Source organism: Magnusiomyces paraingens (assembly GCF_902498895.1).
Source record: "Magnusiomyces paraingens strain CBS 517.90 genome assembly, contig: contig5, whole genome shotgun sequence".
Lineage (NCBI taxonomy): Eukaryota > Fungi > Ascomycota > Dipodascomycetes > Dipodascales > Dipodascaceae > Magnusiomyces > Magnusiomyces paraingens.
Window position 1 is genome coordinate 1,809,013 of NW_022474071.1, and position 18,394 is coordinate 1,827,406.

Below are 18,394 nucleotides of genomic sequence, written 5' to 3' on the forward strand. Positions count from 1 at the left end.
AAAAAAAAACAGAACAAAACAAAACAAAACAAAACAAAATAAAATAAAACAAAAAAATTAATAAAAAAAATTGTAAATGATTTGGCACAGTGAAAAATCAATAATTTTTTTATCTATTCAATTGCTTTATTCTTTTTGAGTTATTTCTCTATTTCCTTCTCATTTGGACTTATTTACATGGAATTAAACTTCATTCAAACATTTTCATGACTTTTTCATAAATATATTCCCCTCTTTTTCTATTTTATATTAACATACATTTATCTTATCTTTTCATTACTTCAAGTGACTGAACCTGAGAAAAAAGCGCACGCGCGTTCCCACACGAATTTTTTTTTTATTTCTTTCATACCTAAAGCCCTTTACAAAAAGGATCTCGTATTTGAAATTAAGCTATTTGAGTTTTTTGTCAAATCGTTTTTTATTGATTTTTCAAAAAAAAAAAAAAAAAGAGTTTTTAGATAATCAATTCTTTTTTTTTCTTTTGAATCGAAAAAAAAATATTAAAACAAAATAAAAAAAATACAGTTATAAGAACCCGTTCTCAGTTTTAAATTATCCCGAGTAGTATTTACTTTAATGCCTTAATTTCAGGATATATAAGAATCAAGCCTTTCCCTCCCATTTTGTTTTCGCTTTTTGTTATATTTTTTCTCTTTTTCTTTTCCTATTTTATTCCCTTTCCCATTTTCTATTAATCACCCTTATTCTTAAATTTCTACTTTCTTTGTTTATTTGTTTTTTGTTTTTTTGTTTTTTATTTTATTTTTTACACTCATTTTTTCTTTAATACACACGTTTATTCAATCATGCTGGAATCAATGATCTTCGATCCAGAAACAATTTTCAATGCACCAGGCATGGAAGCCCTGTGCAACCCTGACTCAAAATTATTTAAAGGTACGCTATATATTAATCGAACCAGGACCCTTTTTTTATTTTTTTATTTTCTTTTAAACTTGACATGAATAAAACCCCTGATTAAAAATTCCTGCTAATAAGGTCCTTTTACTTTAGAATTTGATGCCGATAATACCGACCTTTCCAGTGAAATTCTTGAGTCTTCAGCAGCACCATTAATTGATTCGTCGCAGTTTTGCGTTGCACCAAGACCCTCATCGTTTTCTTCAATGCAGCAGCCCCCATCACTACACGCATCGGGCTCCACACGACCAGTTTCCGCATCGTCGGTCGACAGCTTGGGACTCGCATATCTGGCTTCTGGGGGGAATTCCCAGGTGCACAGCCCTATTACCGGGCTGTGCAATTTTGGAAGTGGCCAAGGGCCTGGAGTTGCCAATCAAAATAGTAGTGTCAACAATACATCAAATGGCTTTTTTTCTGAGTATACAAGTAAACCAGTTTTGGATGGTGAAGAAGCGTCAGGACATAGCTTATTTATGGCGCCTCAACAAATGCTTACTACACACTTGGTGCCTTCTGCGTTTGATGACGATTTGGTCAACCGCTCACGCCAGTCATCGTCTACTTCATCATTGGCAGCGGCCGGAGCTCATGAAGCTTTTTATTGGACTTCACAGGTAACAAGTCCTGTGGTGGAAGGGTATGAAGATGCGCGAGCAGCTGCAATTCAACAGTCAAGCAATGGCACGGTGGAGGATAGCATGATGACAATGATGATGATGATGCGATGTAGGACAACAACTCGGACGGAAGAGACTCCCGCAGTGTTTGACGATTCGTTGATGGCCCACATGTCGCATTTTGGAGGGGGCACTGAAGACGATGATGCCGGGAATGGCCACACGCATACAGGGCTTACTTATTTCAATACTGGACCTGTGGGCATGACTACGCTACCATCGAATAGAGGGCCTACGGGGCAGCTGAGTGCAGGGGTTTCAGGAATTGAGGAGCCCGGGTTGATGATGAGTTATCCGAGTGAAGTCGAGCTTACATCGATGATTGGCACGTCAGCTGGGCTGCGCCCTGCGCCGCAGTTTAATTTGGATATTGCGGCGACAGCTGGGCCCAGAAGTGTTGGAACAAATGGCATGATTGTGGCTGGGCCTGCGACAACACAATTAGATTTTGCGGTGCCTGCCGGGACTTGGGTTGTGGCCGAAGAGTGCACAGGACCAATGGGTGTGCCAGTTTTGGGAGCAGCGGGTGTGCCAGCAACTGCACTGGTGACGCCAACGAATGGGAGGAGCCTTCCACGGGTTGGACGTATGGATGGAGCAGTAGCCGGAGCCGGAGCCGGAGTTGGAGTTGGAGCAGCCGCACCTACGGGCATAAGCCGTGCGGCCCCGAGTGCAACAGCATCATCAACAACACGCATGCGGCGTGCCAATACTAGTGCAACAAGCTCATCTCATCATAATCGTCAAGTCTGTGGAGCGTCGCCGATTGCATTGTCACAGACTAGCACGAGCAGTGCGGGGAAGCGCGGAAACAATTTGAGCACGAACTATGATGATGACGACGACGCGTTGCTGGAACTTGCGCAGGAATCAATGGTACCTGGTGAAATGATTGTGCGGCTGGACTATACGGAAGGTTCGGGGTACTACCGCGGCGGTGCACATAATCGGCGGTCGGGGGCTGTTGAGTCAAATGTTGGTGCAACTACATCTGTTTTTGCTACTGCTGCTGCTGCGGCGGCGGCGGCGGCGGCAGCAGCAGCTGCTGCTGCTCGTGAAGGAGGTGCCAGCGGATCTGGTGGAGATGACGAGCCATTGGATAAGCCTGGGGCGCATAACAAGGGCGAATTGGTGAAGCTGCGGTGTCCAGATTTTGCTCGATCGGCCAAGGGTGGGGAAGGAGGAGCGATTTGGGGGTTTTTAAATTTACGGCCACGGCGTGCTTGGAAGCGGTCTCGTCGGTACGATAATGGGTCCAAGAATGAAAATAAAGGGAGTCCGACATCGACGACAACGACGACAACGACTACGGCTACGTCTACGGCAACGACCACGGCAGCAGTAGCAGTTGTTGAAGCAGGGCCAAGCTCGAGTAGGCGGCGCAGTGGAAATGGGACGGAGGGGACGAGCGATGGAGAAGCTGGATCCACGAGCAAGGTGGAAAAGCGGCGATCGATGGGCAGCAGTGCTGCAAATCGACGTAAATCGGCAGCGATGGCAGCAGCAGCAGCAGTGAGTGCCGACGGGACTAGTGTTTCTAGGACACGGTCTCGGCGGGCGCCCGAGTAATAAAAAAAAAGAGTATAAGATAGACAAGAATGTATATTAAAAAACGAAAGAACAAACTAAAAGAAAAGATAAAGTTGAGGGTTTCTTTTTTTTTAAACTTTATAAAAAAAAAAAAAAAAAAAAGAAAACCCTCAAGTATACGGCAGTATAAAAAATGCAAAAAAAAAAAAAAAAAAATTTAAAAAGAGTTTTTAAAAAAAAATCAACGCGGATGACGCTTGAGAGATGCAAGGTTTTCGCGGTCTGCTAGAGTAAGCTTGTTGAGAACAACATCGATATCATCATCGTCAAATGAACTGTTTTCAAACTCTTTGCGCTTAGGAGGAAGGTCTTGGGCCGATTGAGGGTTAGATGATTTACGGCCGGTACTGGCACTAGTGGTATTAGCAGCAGAATTAGTAACTGCAGAGCGAGCACCAGAGTCAGCTTGAGTGGCATTATCATCATCGTCATCATCATCGTCATCATCATCGTCATCATCATCATCATCATCATCGTTATCATTATCTTCATCCTCGTCATCATCCTCTGGGTATCCTCCTAGTTTAAGAACAATACGGTTTACAATTTCGTTCCAGTCCATCATGCCACCCATGCCAATATCGCCATATGACCCGACAACTTTTTCCACTGGTTTTAGGACCTCGATCCAGGGCATTTCATCTTTAATGACCTGGAGGTGACGCTTAGTAGCCGGGTTGTTGTAGGCGTAGGGGACCATTGCAGGAGCAATAAGGATTGGGTACTGAGTATTCCAAGCACGAACCACGTTTGTGAGCAAGTTGTCGCAGAGACCAAGAGCGATTTTGCCGAGGGTGTTTGCACTGAGGGGGGCAATGACAAGGATATCAGCCCAGCGGCGCAATTCAATGTGAACGACAGGGTCAGAGCGGGTAGTCCAAGTAGCCCATTCGTCTTGGTCGCGCCAGATGCGGACAAATGATGGGATTTCACCTCGGGACACAAAGTTTTCGGCAGCCTTTGTGAGGATGATTTGGACAGATGCTCTGGTAGGTCCGTAGATATCATTAAGTTTACTAATGATGAGGCGTAGTTTGCCAGTTGAGATGGATCCTGTTGCAGCAAGAAGAATGTGAAGTTTTCCGTCATCCTGGGGGAGTCGTGGGTCGGTTGGTAGATCTGTAGTACCTGCAGGTACTGTTTGTTTTGAAGTGGTTGAGCCTGAGGATCCAGAGATATCTGTTGTTGTTGTTGTTGTTGTTGTTGTTGTTGTTGTTGTTGTTGAAGCGGTCGGAGCAGTAGTAGCAGCAGCATTCAAATGAGGTTCAGGAGACGCAGGAATGGGTGGAGAAGAAGTAATTGGGTGGGCATCCGAGCGTGGAGAGATTGGTTCCAAAAAAAGTACAGGGTTGTGAGGGGAAGGCGGCACAGTAGAAGCAGCAAGAGCAGTGGTGGTGGTGGTGGTGGTGGTGTTGTTGTTGTTAGTTTTGGTGTTTGTGTTTGTGTTGGTAGTAGTAGAAGTGGTATTAACAACAGGTGGAGTAATTGGGAGATCTGGAGATTTTGGTTGGTCAACTTGAAGTGGTTGTTGTATTGATGGAGAAGAGGGTTGGTTCGGTTGGAGAATTCCGCCTGCGACGGAGGAGACAGAGCCGGATCCGGAGCCACTTCTACTGCGAGGAGTATGGCCCATGACTTCTTCGAGGAGAAAGTGGGCATGAATGGAAGGTTGTTTGAGATGCAGGGTGGATGGGCTGACGGCCGGCGAAAGCTCATTATCAGAATTGATGATTTGAGGTGGGGTAGTGATTGCAGAGGTATTATTATTAGTATTATTATTATTATTATTATTATTGTTGATGTTGTTGTTAGAAAAAGAAGCAGAAGCAGAAGCAGAAGAGGAAGAAGAAGAAGAAGAAAAAGTGTTGGGGGCTGTTAAAGCAGCTGAGGAAGGGGTCATGGATTGTACAGCTTCAGCTAGAGCAGAAGTAGGGATAGCGGGTATTGCTGATGTTGTGTTTAAATTTTTTGGAACATTAAGCACAACGGGTCTTGTTTCGACTGGTTCAGGGGTGGGCAAAGTAGAAAGGGAGGGATTGAAGGGGATAATTGGGGGGCTTTTGGCCAGTAAGGAGGGGGATGGTTTAACAGCTGGGATTGTAGTTGGAGGAACTAAGACTTTCCCCTTTACTTTAGAGATTTTCTCAGTTAGTTTAGAGGCTTCCTTTTGAGCTTCTTCTTCTGAGACTGGGGTTGGAGCAGGAGCGGGTTGGGCAGGGAATGGAGGATGGTTTGACACGTGCGTGGAGCTGTGTCTGTTGAGAGTAGTAGTAGTAGTAGTAGTAGTAGTAGTAGTAGCAGTAGCAGTAGTAGGAGGTGGAGAAGGAGCTGTAAGAGTGGTAGTTACTGTAGGTATTTGGATAGGTGTAGGGCTAGCCAATGGTCCTGGAGAAGATGACGATATAGCAGGGGTAGTCAAGTCATGTTCTCTATTTTCTTTAGTTTCTTCATCTTTATCTTTATCTTCATCTTCACTATTTTTCTTTTCAGAAAAGGAAAGAATTGAAGGAGGAGGTAATGGAAGATGACTGATTAATGAAGGTGTTGGAGAAGATGAAGAAGGTTGTTGTTGTTGTTGTTGTGGTGGTGGTGAAGAGGATGTTGTATTTGAATTTGTACTTATATTAGTTGTTGTATTAGTTGTTGAAGATATTTGAGGAACAGACGTGTGATGACCTGATGAAAGAATTGATGCTGGAACAGGCCCAGAGACTGGAGATTCAGGCATTCTTTTGTATATAGTTTATATATATATATATATATATATATATAAAAAAAAAAAAAAAAAAAAAAAAAAAAAAGTATTAACGATTATAAAAATAAAATTATTAAAAATTTGATGATTATATATGATGAATTGATGGTGGTGGTGGTAGTGGTGATGGTGGTGATGGTGGTGATGGTGGTGGTGGTGTTTTTTTTTTTTTTTAAAGGCGGACAGACAAAGCAGACAGCCAGGCAGCCTTCAAAAAAATAAAATAAAAAAAAATAAAATAAAATAAAATATTTTTTTTTATTTATATTATTATATGCAACCAATATTAGTCATCATTAGTTATTGTTTACATACAAAATTTAAATTTAAAGGTTTTTTTTTATTTTTTATTTTTTAAGTTTTATGTTTTATATTTTATGTTTTATGTTTTATGTTTTATGTTTTATGTTTTAAATATTATGTTATAGGTTATAAGTTTCATGTTTTACGGTGATCGGCCAATGACTGGCCAACAAATCTTTCACGCCCCCTTTTTTTTTTTTTTTTTTTTTTTTTGGGGGTCCTCCGGTCTTTAATTTGAAAAAAAAAAAAAAAAAAAAAGCCCTCTCTTTCTCTCTTTCTTTTCAATCTTCAATTCTCAATTCCATATAGAAAAATTAAAAATATCTTTTCACCCTCTTCTTTTTTTTTTTTTTTCTTAAAAAAAGATGCTCGGCCGCTCGTCGAAATCTCTCACTCGAGCTGCCGTTCCATGGCTTAGGTCTCGCGCACATCCAAGTTACAATAGTCCTTCTTCTTCCCCACCTCTCCTACATTTTGCCCGGCTTCTTTCTCAATTCCATCCAAGTGTCCAGTCCACACTTTCCCAACTCAATGCATTCCAACTTCCTCGGTTCGGGCTCCCAGAAAACTCGATAGATGTTATGACTGCACCTAGTGAATTCTATGATTGTCTTAAATCTAAAATTAAAACAGCTAAAACCCGCATTTTCTTGGCCTCTTTGTATATCGGCAAAAATGAAAAAGACCTTGTTCAATGCTTGGAACAAGCATTGTTCCAAAACCCTGACCTTAAAGTCTATATTCTTGTAGATGCTCTTAGAGGAACTCGAGAAGCTCCCGAAGGTCCCTGTGCTGCATCACTTTTGGCCCCGCTCGTCAAGACTTTTGGCGTGCGTAGAGTCACTGTTTCCATGTACCATACCCCGGAACTCCATGGACTAGCTAAGCTAGTAGTACCCAAGAGATTTAATGAAGGTTGGGGGTTGCAACATATGAAACTATATGGATTTGATGACGAAATCATCTTGTCAGGAGCAAATTTGTCGCATGATTACTTTACTGATCGCCAGGATAGATATATGTTGTTTCGTTCAAAAGAATTGACGGATTACTATTTTAAACTTCACCAAGCCGTCTCTTCAATTTCTTACAAGGTTATTCCATATGTCAAACCCAAACAGATTTTTAATGAAAAGCCTCCATTTTGGCAAAAGTACCTGCCGGATCGCCCAGACCCTACGTTTAAGCTTATTTGGGACCCGAGCTTTTTGATTCCAGAACCAACAAGAGATCCTAGAGGATTCATTTCAGTTGCTTCAGAAATCTTACGGCCTCTTCTTAAATCCCAAACCCCACTGGACCCCTCTATTTCAGATGAAATTATGACTTATGTTTATCCTGTATCTCAATTGTCCCCATTATTCCCCGAGGGTGAAGATGCATCGACTGAGTTCCCAGTGATTGACCGATTGCTTTCCATGTTAACATTGAATCACTTTAATTGGGTTTTTACTGCTGGGTACTTTAACATGCACCCACATTTCCGTACAAAGTTATTAGAATCATCTCCACCAGGAGCTGTGGTTGTGGCAGCAGCACCAGAAGCTAATGGGTTTTACAAGTCAAAGGGGATTTCAGGGCTTCTTCCTGGAGCTTATTCATTGTTAGCATCAAAGTTTTTGCAACAAGTTAAGGCAACATCTGATGCAAGAACACGCAATTCGCACATTGAGTTAGTGGAATGGCGCAGGGGGACAGTTAATACACCTGGTGGATGGTCATACCATGCCAAGGGGTTATGGATCTTTGAGCCTAGTCGGTTTGTTCGGGAATACAAGTATACCCCAGCCGAGAAGCCAATTTCAGCTGTGGAGCAAGTTTCTGAACAAGTGACGAAGCAAGTAGCCAAGCTTTCACAGAAACTTAAGGGAGAGAAAGAAGAAGAAGAAAAAGAAGGATCTGAAAAAAATGAAGTTACTAGTGTGCCGAAATTTATTCCAGGAGAACCACGAAGTATGTTTCAATTGGAAACTGATGAGACTCTACGCTCGCCTGTTGTTACAGTAATTGGGTCTTCTAATTATACTCGTAGAGCATATGCACATGATTTGGAAGCTAATGCCATTGTTGTAACACGGGACCGTGGACTTCAGGCACAGCTTCGGACCGAGGTTGTACAAATTCTTTCTCATGCACGGGAGGTTAGTATTGCTGAGTACGAGTCCCGGGAGCCGACTTTGGTGCTCCGAACGTTGACATGGTTTTTGGGTGGTAAGCTTTAATTATTAATGTATATAAAGTGTAACTGTAATATATTATTTTTTGTATGTAATTATTTAAATGTGTAAATCTCTAGATATATCTACATATATATATCTAAATATGTATGTAACAAAAAAAAAAATAAATAAATAAATAAAAAAAAAAAAAAAAAGCGCAGATGTTTTTGTGAGTGAGTGAGTGAGTGGGGAAAAAAATTGAATAAAAAAATGGCCGCCTTTTTTTTTTTTTTTTTTTTTTTTTGTGCTGCTCACCTGTTTTTTTTTTTTTATATATATTACACATAATAATAATATTAATAATAAATACAAACCCCATATTTTCAATTAATTTAACCTTTACACTAACTAAATTCTTTATTCCTCCACTCATTTAACCCCATCTTTTTTTTTTTTTATTTATATATATACTATAGATATATATATATATACATATGTATATATATTCTTCAAAATGAGTGGCTGGAAATTAACTAAATCTCTCACAAACAAAATCTATCATTATGCCCGGTTCCCCGCTACTGGCGTGAGTCTCCGGCAAATGGTACAGTTTGGCGGGCGCCCGTCTCAGGGGACCCTATTTAGAGCATCTCAGTTTGTGGCCGAGGAACTACCCATCAGATTAGCACATCGTGTTAAAGACCTTGAAAGTTTACCACATGGACTTTCTAATATGCCATCAATTCAACGTGTCCGTGATTGGTACGCTCAATCATTTCAAGAACTTACGGAATTACCTGCTCCTAAACTAGACGCAGACCTCAAACAGAAACTGTTCCGGCCTCACGTGCTACATGCCGCGGCTCCATCACCACCATCGGAAGAGATTGATAATCATCTTGATCATAATCATCATCATCATCATCCACATGCACGCGATGTGGCCATCAAACCAGAAGGCCCACATGATGCTAAAAGAGCCATCTCTAACCGTAGGTACTTTGCCAACGTTGAACCAGACACATTATGGCCACCAGAGATTTATGCATATAATCAAGACCTAACCACGGCTCTTAAGAAAATCAAGCGGCGGCATGACCCTGTGGTTACAACAGTGGCCCAGGGTGTACAAGAATGGAAAGATACTGTGGCTGCAAGTTCACGGTTGGACGCACATTTGGCCGAAAGTTTGGTTTCTGCAGCAGGTGAGTATCGTGCTACTCCATATGGAGATGCACTTCACCATCATACACTTTCATCTCCTGTAATGGACCAATCTGTACAGGCATTTTTGGACCGGTTTTACATGTCGCGCATTGGGATCCGAATGCTTATTGGGCAACATATTGCATTAAATGAGGAACCTGTACGGGACGATTATGTGGGCATCATTGGAACGGCAGTGCATGTACGTGATATGGCCCAGGCAGCTGCTGATAATGCTCGGTTTATTTGTGAAGAATGGTATGGGTTATATGAAGCACCTCCAGTCGAAATTGTGTGTCGGCCAGAACTTCGATTCATGTATGTACCTGGTCATTTAAACCATATGTTATTTGAAACCATCAAGAATAGTTTACGTGCTGTGGTCGAGAAACATGGTATTGATGCAGATTTCCCAGCTGTTAAGATTATTGTTGCAGAGGGTAATGAAGATATTACAATCAAAATTTCTGATGAAGGTGGAGGTATTCCACGATCAGAGGTTCCTTATGTGTGGACTTATATGTATACAACAGTTGAAGAGACACCATCGTTGGAACCAGATTTTAATAAAAGTGACTTTAAAGCACCAATGGCAGGGTTTGGCTATGGGCTACCCATTTCACGATTATATGCTCGGTACTTTGGAGGGGACCTAAAGTTAATTTCTATGGAAGGATATGGCACAGATGTATACCTTCATTTGAACCGTCTGTCAAGTTCAAGTGAGCCTTTGGGGTGATTTTAATTAATTAATTAATTAATTAATTAAATAAATTTACATTTTTATTTTTCATTATTTTTATTTTTTTTTTTTTCATTTTTTTTTTTTTGACATTAATAATTAAATATTTATATATATAGATATATATATATATATATATATATATATATTTATTTTTATTATTATTATTATTATCATCATCAACTATTTTTTTAAAGGAACCTGTATTTTGTACTCCTTTTTCGTAACAAAAACTCCACTAAGAGCTTCATCATCTACAAACCAAGAGACTTTACCTGCGGCTGCTTCATTGACAAGAGATGAGGGGAGACCCTTTTCTGGGCGTTCCATAATGGTTTTCAGAACTGGAGCCTTTGTGGAACCCTCAACAACAAAAGTAACACGATGAGCATGGTAAATGACAGGCAGAGTAAGAGTGATTCTGCGCGGTGGTGGTTTAGGAGCATCTTCAATGGGAGCAACCCAAGCATATTCTTCACGCAGAAGAGGATGGCCTGGGAAAAGACTACAAATGTGACCATCGGGTGCACATCCGAGAAGTAGAAGATCAAACATGGGGAGTTTGACCGAGTCTTTATTAGCAAAGCCCCTAATGAGGACCTTTTCGTAAGCATCTGCGGCTTCCTGGGCATCGTCTAGGAGAGATTCATCAACATGGAAGATATTTGGTGGTGTAGTTCCCTGTGGAAGGGCATCGAGAAGTTTACGCTTAACAAGGCCATAATTAGATTCGGGGGAGTCAAAGGGGACGAGTCTTTCGTCTGCAAAGTAAATGTCCCTGTTGGTGAAGATAAAGAGGGGGGGTAGAGAGAGGGGTGGAGAGGGTATTTGTTAGTAAAGTTATCTTGAGATAATTGGAGAGAGGAGTAGGGAGATATGGTATGACATAAATAGGATAGAATAGATAGGATAGATAGAATAAATAGATAGGTAGAGATAGGTAGATAAGTCCATGGTGGGGGTCACAATTAGTTTAGTGATAAACTTACCATCTGTCCCAGATAACGTCTGGTCGTGCGAGAAGGCCTTCTTCTAAGACTGATATGAGAGATCCACCAGAGAGGCCGATTTTGAAGCGACGTTGTGATGGTGCATTGACTGGATGTGGTTGTGGTTGTTGTTGTTGCTGTTGTTGTGGTTGTTGTGGTTGTTGTTGTTGCTGCTGTTCCTGTTGTTGTTGTTGTTGTCCTATTATATTTGTAGATCCTGTTATTGTATTTGAAGTAGATGGAACCAATGGAGAAGATTGGAAAGATGCCAGACTTGTATTTGTTGCACTATTACTATTTGAAGCTATGGGAGTGGATGATGTAGAAGTTGGTATGGAACTTGCTGAGTTTGATGTGATTTTCTTTGGAGGAGCCAAGGCAGCATTTTGGGCAGCCACAACATGGTCTGCAACTGCAGCAGCAACTCCAGAGAATTCAGGGAACGCGTAGACGGCAGGCACAGTACTTGTCATTTTGAAAAGATGGGTTTTATTTTTATTTTTTTTTATTTGACAAATTCTGATTTTTGATATATAAATATATTAAAAAAAAAACAAAAAAAAAAAAACAAAAAGAAGAATATGTTGTGATGATTTCAAAAGAAATCCGTTGAGGTGGCGGTTTTTTTTTTTTTTTTTTTTTGTTGGTATTGATGTTGTTTAAGGGGCAGCAGTTAAAGGGAAAGGGAAAAAAAAAAAAAAAAAAAAAAAAAGAGAAATAAGAAATTTTTTTTTTTTTTAAGACAGGGGCTTGTGTAAATAATAGACTGGATACGTATAACTGAGTCTGTTTACAAAGATAAGATATATATATATATATATATTTTTTTTTTCTTTTGTGTGTTGTGTCAAATAATAATAAATACTAACATAAGTGTCGCTTAAAAGTATTTTAAAAGACGTGTTTGATTGATTGATTGATTGATTGATTGATTGATTGATTAATTAATTAATTGGTTTGATTAATTTTTTGATTTGATTGATTAATTAATTAATTGGTTTGATTAAATATTTGACAATGAAGATTACTACAACAGCTTTTACAACCCTAGGGATGTTCATCATTGATGAGATCCACTACGAAAAAAGTTTAGAAAAACCGCCAGTTTATGACATTATGGGTGGTGCAGGGACTTATGCAGTTCTAGGATGCAGGTTGTTTGCCGGTCTCAAAAGAAATAATAATAATAATAAAAAGAAGAAGAAGAAGAAGGCCCATAGTTACTCTTCACATGACATTGGATGGATTGTTGATGCTGGTAGAGACTTCCCTGAGTCATTGGAAAAGGAAATTGCCAGTTGGGGAACAAATGCAGTGTTTAGATATGACAATAGTAGATTAACGACTCGTGGATGGAATGGGTATGGAGCTCATGAAGCAAGAGATTTTAAATACATGAGTGAAAAAAAACGGTTAACAGTTGAGGATCTTGTTGAGCAAAAGTTAGAAGATGCAAAGGCCATTCATTTAGTATGTTCTCCAGAACGGTTAATAACGGAGTGTAAGAAATTTGAACAGACGGATATTAATATTAAAAGAAACCGTCGGATAGTAATATGGGAGCCAGTACCTGGGTTAACAACTAAAGAGCATTTTAATGAGTGCATTAAAGCACTCCAATGGACAAGAGTTTTTTCTCCTAATGTTTTAGAAGCAGCCCAGTTTTTAGGAGAGACTGAAGAGCCTATATCTAAAGAGGAAGTTACTCGCGTGGCATTGAAGTTTCTACAGTATATGCCATTGGATGGTGCTGTTATATTAAGACGGGGGGCTCTTGGGTGTGCAGTATTTACCAGAATGCCATTTGCCGGTGGAGAGATTCAAGAAGATTGGCCTAAGAGTGAGAGTGAAATACAAGATATACCTAGTATACCAAGTATACCAAGTTATTATTATTCTGCATGGCTACCTGCATACCATGTCAAAGGTAGGGAAGATTATTGTGTGGAGGATCCTACGGGTGCTGGTAATGCATTTCTTGGAGGAGTTGCAGCTGGGTTATTATTGGCAGCTGATAATGATGATAATGATAGTGATAATGACTATGATGATGATGATGATGACCTGACAGATATAAAAAGCCCAACAGCTGGGTTTTATGATGCTGCTGTTTATGGGACAATTGCTGCAGGTACAGTTGTTGAGCAAGTTGGAGTGCCTAAAGTTGTTGTTGTTGATGATGATGATGAAGGTGAAGGTGAAGGTGATGGTGAAGAACTTTGGAATGGTGTTTCTGTGAAGGCCCGGTTATGTCGGTATACCCGGTATGTCCAATAATGCCTTGGTATGTCCGGTACGTCCGGCAAAGCAATTTTTTTGTTATAAAACAATTTTTTTTAATTTTAATTAATTATATGCTTAGCTAAGTTAATCTAATAAGCTTATATAAGTTATTTTTATTTTATTTTAAATAGTTCGGAAAAACTTCTTCCTCCCTTTTTTTTAGTGAGTATTTCGGAAAAACCTTTAAATACAACAAAAACATAATAAGGAACTTACAACTTACAACTTACATTTAATTTCATTTTTTTATTTTCATATTAATTTCATTTCATTTCATTTCATTTCATTCCATAATACTTTTAATACTTTTAATACTTTTAATACTTTTAATACTTTTAATACTTTTATTAATACCCCTCCTCTACTCAATTTTTTTTTTTGTTTCTACATTCCAATACAGGAAGTTTCCCCGCTGTTCAAGTCTTTTTGTGCTTGAAAAAAAAAAAATTTTTTTTTTCCGTCTGACCGGGCGGCGCCGGCCGTTTGTGTTCATTTTTATATTTGATTATTATAATTGTTGTTACAACAGAATTTATTTTTAATAATAATAATAATAATAATAATAATAATAATAATAATAATAATAATAATAAAATAAATAAATAATCCGGGCCTTCCATTCGTCTATTTAAAGTTCCTCTCATCTCACTCTGAATTCGAACTGAACTGAGCCGAACCACGGCGGGACTTTTCTTCTTTTGATTCTTTTTGATTCTTCTTTTTTTTTAAAGGCCCTCCCCTTCAATTTCGTTTTTTTTTTTTTCTTCTTCTCCACATGAAAATCCGTCTATGTAACCCGTTTGTTTTAGTCGTTTTGCTACGTAGTTGTTGTTGTTGTTGTGTCCTTTTATATATAAACAAACAAACAAATAAACAAATTCGCCGTCACCGCCCGATCAATTCTTGGCTGGATCTTTTCGGGACTTTTTTTCTTTAAGATTATTATTATTATAATCATCATCTTAAAGACTTTTTTTTTATATATAATTAAATGATCCGTTTCTCCATAAACCTTTGTATTAAATACAATCGACCCCTCATCTAATGTTTTTTTTTTTTTTTTTTTCAAAATAATAGATTCTCCGGCAGTTCCGAACTCTCTTTTTTTTTTTTTTGAGGTTTCGTTTACAATCTTTTCAAAGTCCTTTTTCATTTAAAAAAAATAAATAAAAAATAAATAAATAAAATTTCAAAATTTAATTCCTCCATCCCGTGGCTTTTCATTTCATTTTTATTTTTTTATTATTTTTTTATTTGTGTCCGGTGTCCCAACATACACACATAATATATACATATATACACATATACCCACCCCGCACTTTCTTCTCATTGGCCCATTTTTTACATTTATTTATGTCTGTCTGTCTGTCTCCTCCCCTCCCTACCTTCAAACCCGACTGGCCTATCACCGACCTTTTAAAAGCCCTCAACTTGTTGCTTTTGCCCGTCTGATTTGCTCCGTCTGATTTGCCCGTTTGTTTGTTTGTTTGTATGTTTTTTCCTGTTTATATATTTGTTTGTTTTTCTACCTACCTGCCTACCTGCCTACCTGCTTACCTGCCTACCTGCCTACCTGTCTACCTACCTACCTGCCTTTCTGTCTGTCTGTCTGGCCCTCTCTGCCCCGCGCATTTTCTCAATCTGCGGCGGCAACCCCCTCCTTCCTTCTCTCACCCCTCCCTCCTTAAATCATCGTTCTCTTAGTCTAAAATTTAAGTCCCGGGGGGTTTGAGAGGGCTTGTAGTTGTATTTTTGTATAGTTGTAATAAAAAAAAAAGCCCAGCTTTATATCATTACAAATTTTAAAAAAATCCTTCTTTTACACCCGCCACTATAAACCTCTCGCCGGCTCGCTGCTCCCGGGCCATATAAATACCTGCTCTTTCCCACCGGTCTCTTCTAAATCTTCTTCTTTTTTTCTTCTTCTTCTTCTTCTTTTTTTTTTAAAAAATTTTTATTTTTTTTTTTAGGTTTTAATATTTCTTATTATTATTTTTTTTATATTAATCCCTCCATTTCTACCTATTCTAAATCCCTCAATAGAAAAAATAAAATAAAATAAAATAAAAAATGTCCGCAATTCTTAAACAACGCGTCCAGTATAAACCACTCCTCGATAAGCTCCGTACCCCCCAGGAGCTTGTCCCCCTCTTCAAGGACAACATGTACATTGGCTGGTCTGGTTTCACCGGTGTTGGTGGCCCTAAGGCTGTCCCTACTGCTCTCGCCGACCATGTTGAGCAAAATAACCTCAAGGGTAAACTCGGATTTAACCTCTTTGTCGGTGCTTCCGCTGATGTCGACATTGAGTCCCGCTGGGCTGATCTCAATATGCTCCGTCGTAGAGCTCCTCACCAAGTCGGTAAACCCATTGCTAACGCTATCAATGATGGCCGCACCCTCTTCTTTGACAAGCATCTCTCAATGTTCCCCCAAGACTTGACTTATGGCTTCTACACCCGTCACAAACAAGATAACCCATACCTCGATATCTCCATCATTGAGGCTACCGGTATCGCCCCAGATGGTTCTCTCATCCTCGGTCCCTCAGTCGGTGCCTCCCCAGAACTCATCTCCTACTCAAACAAGGTCATTATCGAAATCAATACAAAACTCCCTTCCTTTGAGGGTCTCCATGACATCACCCCAGTCATCAACCCTCCCTTCCGTACCCCCTACCCCATTGTCAAGGCCACTGACAGATTTGGCTCCCCAACCCTTAAAATTAACCCAGACCAAATCGTCGCCATTGTCGAGTCTACCACCCTCGACAAGGTCCCTGAAAATACCCCCTCAGACGCAATGTCCCAGGCAATTGCCCACCACATTGTCGAGTTCCTTGAGCAGGAAGTCAAGGCCGGCCGTCTCCCTGATAACCTTCACCCTCTCCAATCCGGTATCGGTAACATTGGCAATGCTGTTGTCGAAGGCCTCGCTACCTCAAACTTCAAGGACCTTGATGTCTGGACTGAAGTTCTTCAAGATGGTTTCCTTGACTTCCTCGAGTCTGGCAAGATTCTCTCTGCCACAGCTACTTCCATCCGTCTGACCCCAGCTGGTTTCGACCGTTTCTTTAAGAACTGGGATGACTTCTCCAGCCGCCTCATTCTCCGTAACCAAACCATTTCAAACCACCCTGAAGTCATTCGCCGTCTCGGTGTCATTGCCCTCAACACTCCTGTCGAGGTCGACATTTACGGCCACGCAAACTCTACCAACGTCAATGGTTCCCGTATGCTCCACGGTCTCGGTGGCTCCGCTGACTTTTTGCGTAACGCCAAGCTCTCCATCATGCACACCCCCTCCGTCCGCAAAACAAAGGTCGACAAGTTTGGTCTTTCCACCATTGTCCCCATGGCTACCCACGTCGACCAGACCGAACACGATCTCGACATCATTGTCACCGAACAAGGTCTCGCCGATCTCCGTGGTCTCGCCCCCAAGGAGCGCTCCCGTGAAATTATCAAAAAGTGCGCCCACCCTGCCTACAAGGATCTCCTCCTCGACTATGTCACCCGTGCTGAGTCCTACACTGCTAAGCACAAGTCTCTCCACGAGCCTCACATTCTGCGCGATGCCTTTAAGTTCCACACAAACCTTGAGGACAAGGGCACCATGAGACTTGAATCTTGGGATTAAAAAAAATGTAGTATTAGTTTAAATTAATGTGTTGATGATTGATATAAAAAAATATAATAATAATAATGATAATAATAATAATAATAATAATAATAATAATAATAATAATAATAATAATAATAATAATAATAATAATAAATAAATATATTATATATTTTAGCACCGACCAAGCATAACACTAATGGCAGCTTGAGCATCTCCGCCACTGCATGCTGTATTGACGCAATTGATAGAGTTTCCAAAATTGTTGCGATGAGCACAAAAACACGGGTAATTGGCTGCAACATAAGCCCCGCATCCGGTCGAGGCCGCGTCTTGTTGGAATTGTCCGAGACAGGAATATGCACACGAGGGAATTTGTGCAGCCACAAAGGAGAATGAGGAAAGTGCAGTGAGAGAGACAAGAGAAACGAACTTCATTTTTTTTTTTTTGGGAGGGGAACAGTGGAATAGAAAAAGGATAAATTTGGTAATATAAAATTTGTGTGAGTTAAATTGTAGATTATTGTTATGAAAGGTGTGTAAAAAAAAAGTTGAATAGAGATTACAATTGATGAAAGAAAATAGAAAAAAAAAAATTAAATAAATAAAAAAAAGACATTTTAGAAAGACATTTCAATAGATTTATATACTTGTCTTTTTAACAATTCATTAATCTCATTTATCTTTAAATTGACTTTTTTTTTTAAAATTTCTGCTTTGATTTGCTTTGCTTTTTCTCCCCTCTTGTCGCTACAAGGCTAGACTGTATTCAAATGCCGATCATCTTTCAGTGAATAAACATTCATTCATTTATTCATTTATTCCCCCCCCCCGCACTAGCCACTTTTTTGAAATTAAAAAAAAATAAAAAAACTTGGCCTCATTATTTACTAAAACTAAAATCTTTATTAAACGAATTTTTTTTTCTTCTTCAATTGATATTTAAAACTATAAAATAAAATATAAACTTTTTTTTTTAAACTAAACTAATGATAATAAAGGCAAATGAATAAAGTGAAAGCAAAATCATAATCTTCATCTTATTACGTCTCCGTCGGCGTTTTAAACATTCTCCAAACACCTTCTTCATCATTTCTTCTTTTTCTACTTTCTTCTCTTTATATTTTTCTTCCAGAATTAGT

At 39.6% G+C, this 18,394-nt stretch overlaps 7 protein-coding genes across 7 annotated transcripts; 4 read left to right on the top strand and 3 right to left on the bottom strand.

Moving 5' to 3' along the window:
- Positions 1-809: 809 nt before the first annotated feature.
- Positions 810-3,173, top strand: SAPINGB_P006223 (uncharacterized protein; the record flags this gene model as incomplete). Its single annotated transcript, XM_032000935.1, has 2 exons — positions 810-900; positions 1,018-3,173. The coding sequence occupies 2 exons, from the start codon at positions 810-812 to the stop codon at positions 3,171-3,173; spliced, it is 2,247 nt and encodes a 748-aa protein (XP_031856826.1).
- A 202-nt stretch (positions 3,174-3,375) lies between these two features.
- Positions 3,376-5,922, bottom strand: SAPINGB_P006224 (uncharacterized protein; the record flags this gene model as incomplete). The annotated part of the gene is made up of 1 exon (XM_032000936.1): positions 3,376-5,922. The coding sequence occupies one exon, from the start codon at positions 5,920-5,922 to the stop codon at positions 3,376-3,378; it is 2,547 nt and encodes an 848-aa protein (XP_031856827.1).
- Positions 5,923-6,617: 695 nt separating this feature from the next.
- SAPINGB_P006225 (uncharacterized protein) lies at positions 6,618-8,474 on the top strand (the record flags this gene model as incomplete). Its single annotated transcript, XM_032000937.1, has 1 exon — positions 6,618-8,474. The coding sequence occupies one exon, from the start codon at positions 6,618-6,620 to the stop codon at positions 8,472-8,474; it is 1,857 nt and encodes a 618-aa protein (XP_031856828.1).
- A 451-nt stretch (positions 8,475-8,925) lies between these two features.
- On the top strand, positions 8,926-10,356 carry SAPINGB_P006226 (uncharacterized protein; the record flags this gene model as incomplete). Its single annotated transcript, XM_032000938.1, has 1 exon — positions 8,926-10,356. One exon carries the CDS (start codon positions 8,926-8,928, stop codon positions 10,354-10,356), a length of 1,431 nt encoding a protein of 476 aa, XP_031856829.1.
- Positions 10,357-10,542: 186 nt separating this feature from the next.
- On the bottom strand, positions 10,543-11,821 carry SAPINGB_P006227 (uncharacterized protein; the record flags this gene model as incomplete). The annotated part of the gene is made up of 2 exons (XM_032000939.1): positions 10,543-11,137; positions 11,349-11,821. The coding sequence occupies 2 exons, from the start codon at positions 11,819-11,821 to the stop codon at positions 10,543-10,545; spliced, it is 1,068 nt and encodes a 355-aa protein (XP_031856830.1).
- A 3,880-nt stretch (positions 11,822-15,701) lies between these two features.
- Positions 15,702-17,270, top strand: SAPINGB_P006229 (uncharacterized protein; the record flags this gene model as incomplete). Its single annotated transcript, XM_032000940.1, has 1 exon — positions 15,702-17,270. The coding sequence occupies one exon, from the start codon at positions 15,702-15,704 to the stop codon at positions 17,268-17,270; it is 1,569 nt and encodes a 522-aa protein (XP_031856831.1).
- A 156-nt stretch (positions 17,271-17,426) lies between these two features.
- Positions 17,427-17,690, bottom strand: SAPINGB_P006230 (uncharacterized protein; the record flags this gene model as incomplete). Its single annotated transcript, XM_032000941.1, has 1 exon — positions 17,427-17,690. One exon carries the CDS (start codon positions 17,688-17,690, stop codon positions 17,427-17,429), a length of 264 nt encoding a protein of 87 aa, XP_031856832.1.
- Between the last annotated feature and the right edge of the window lie 704 nt (positions 17,691-18,394).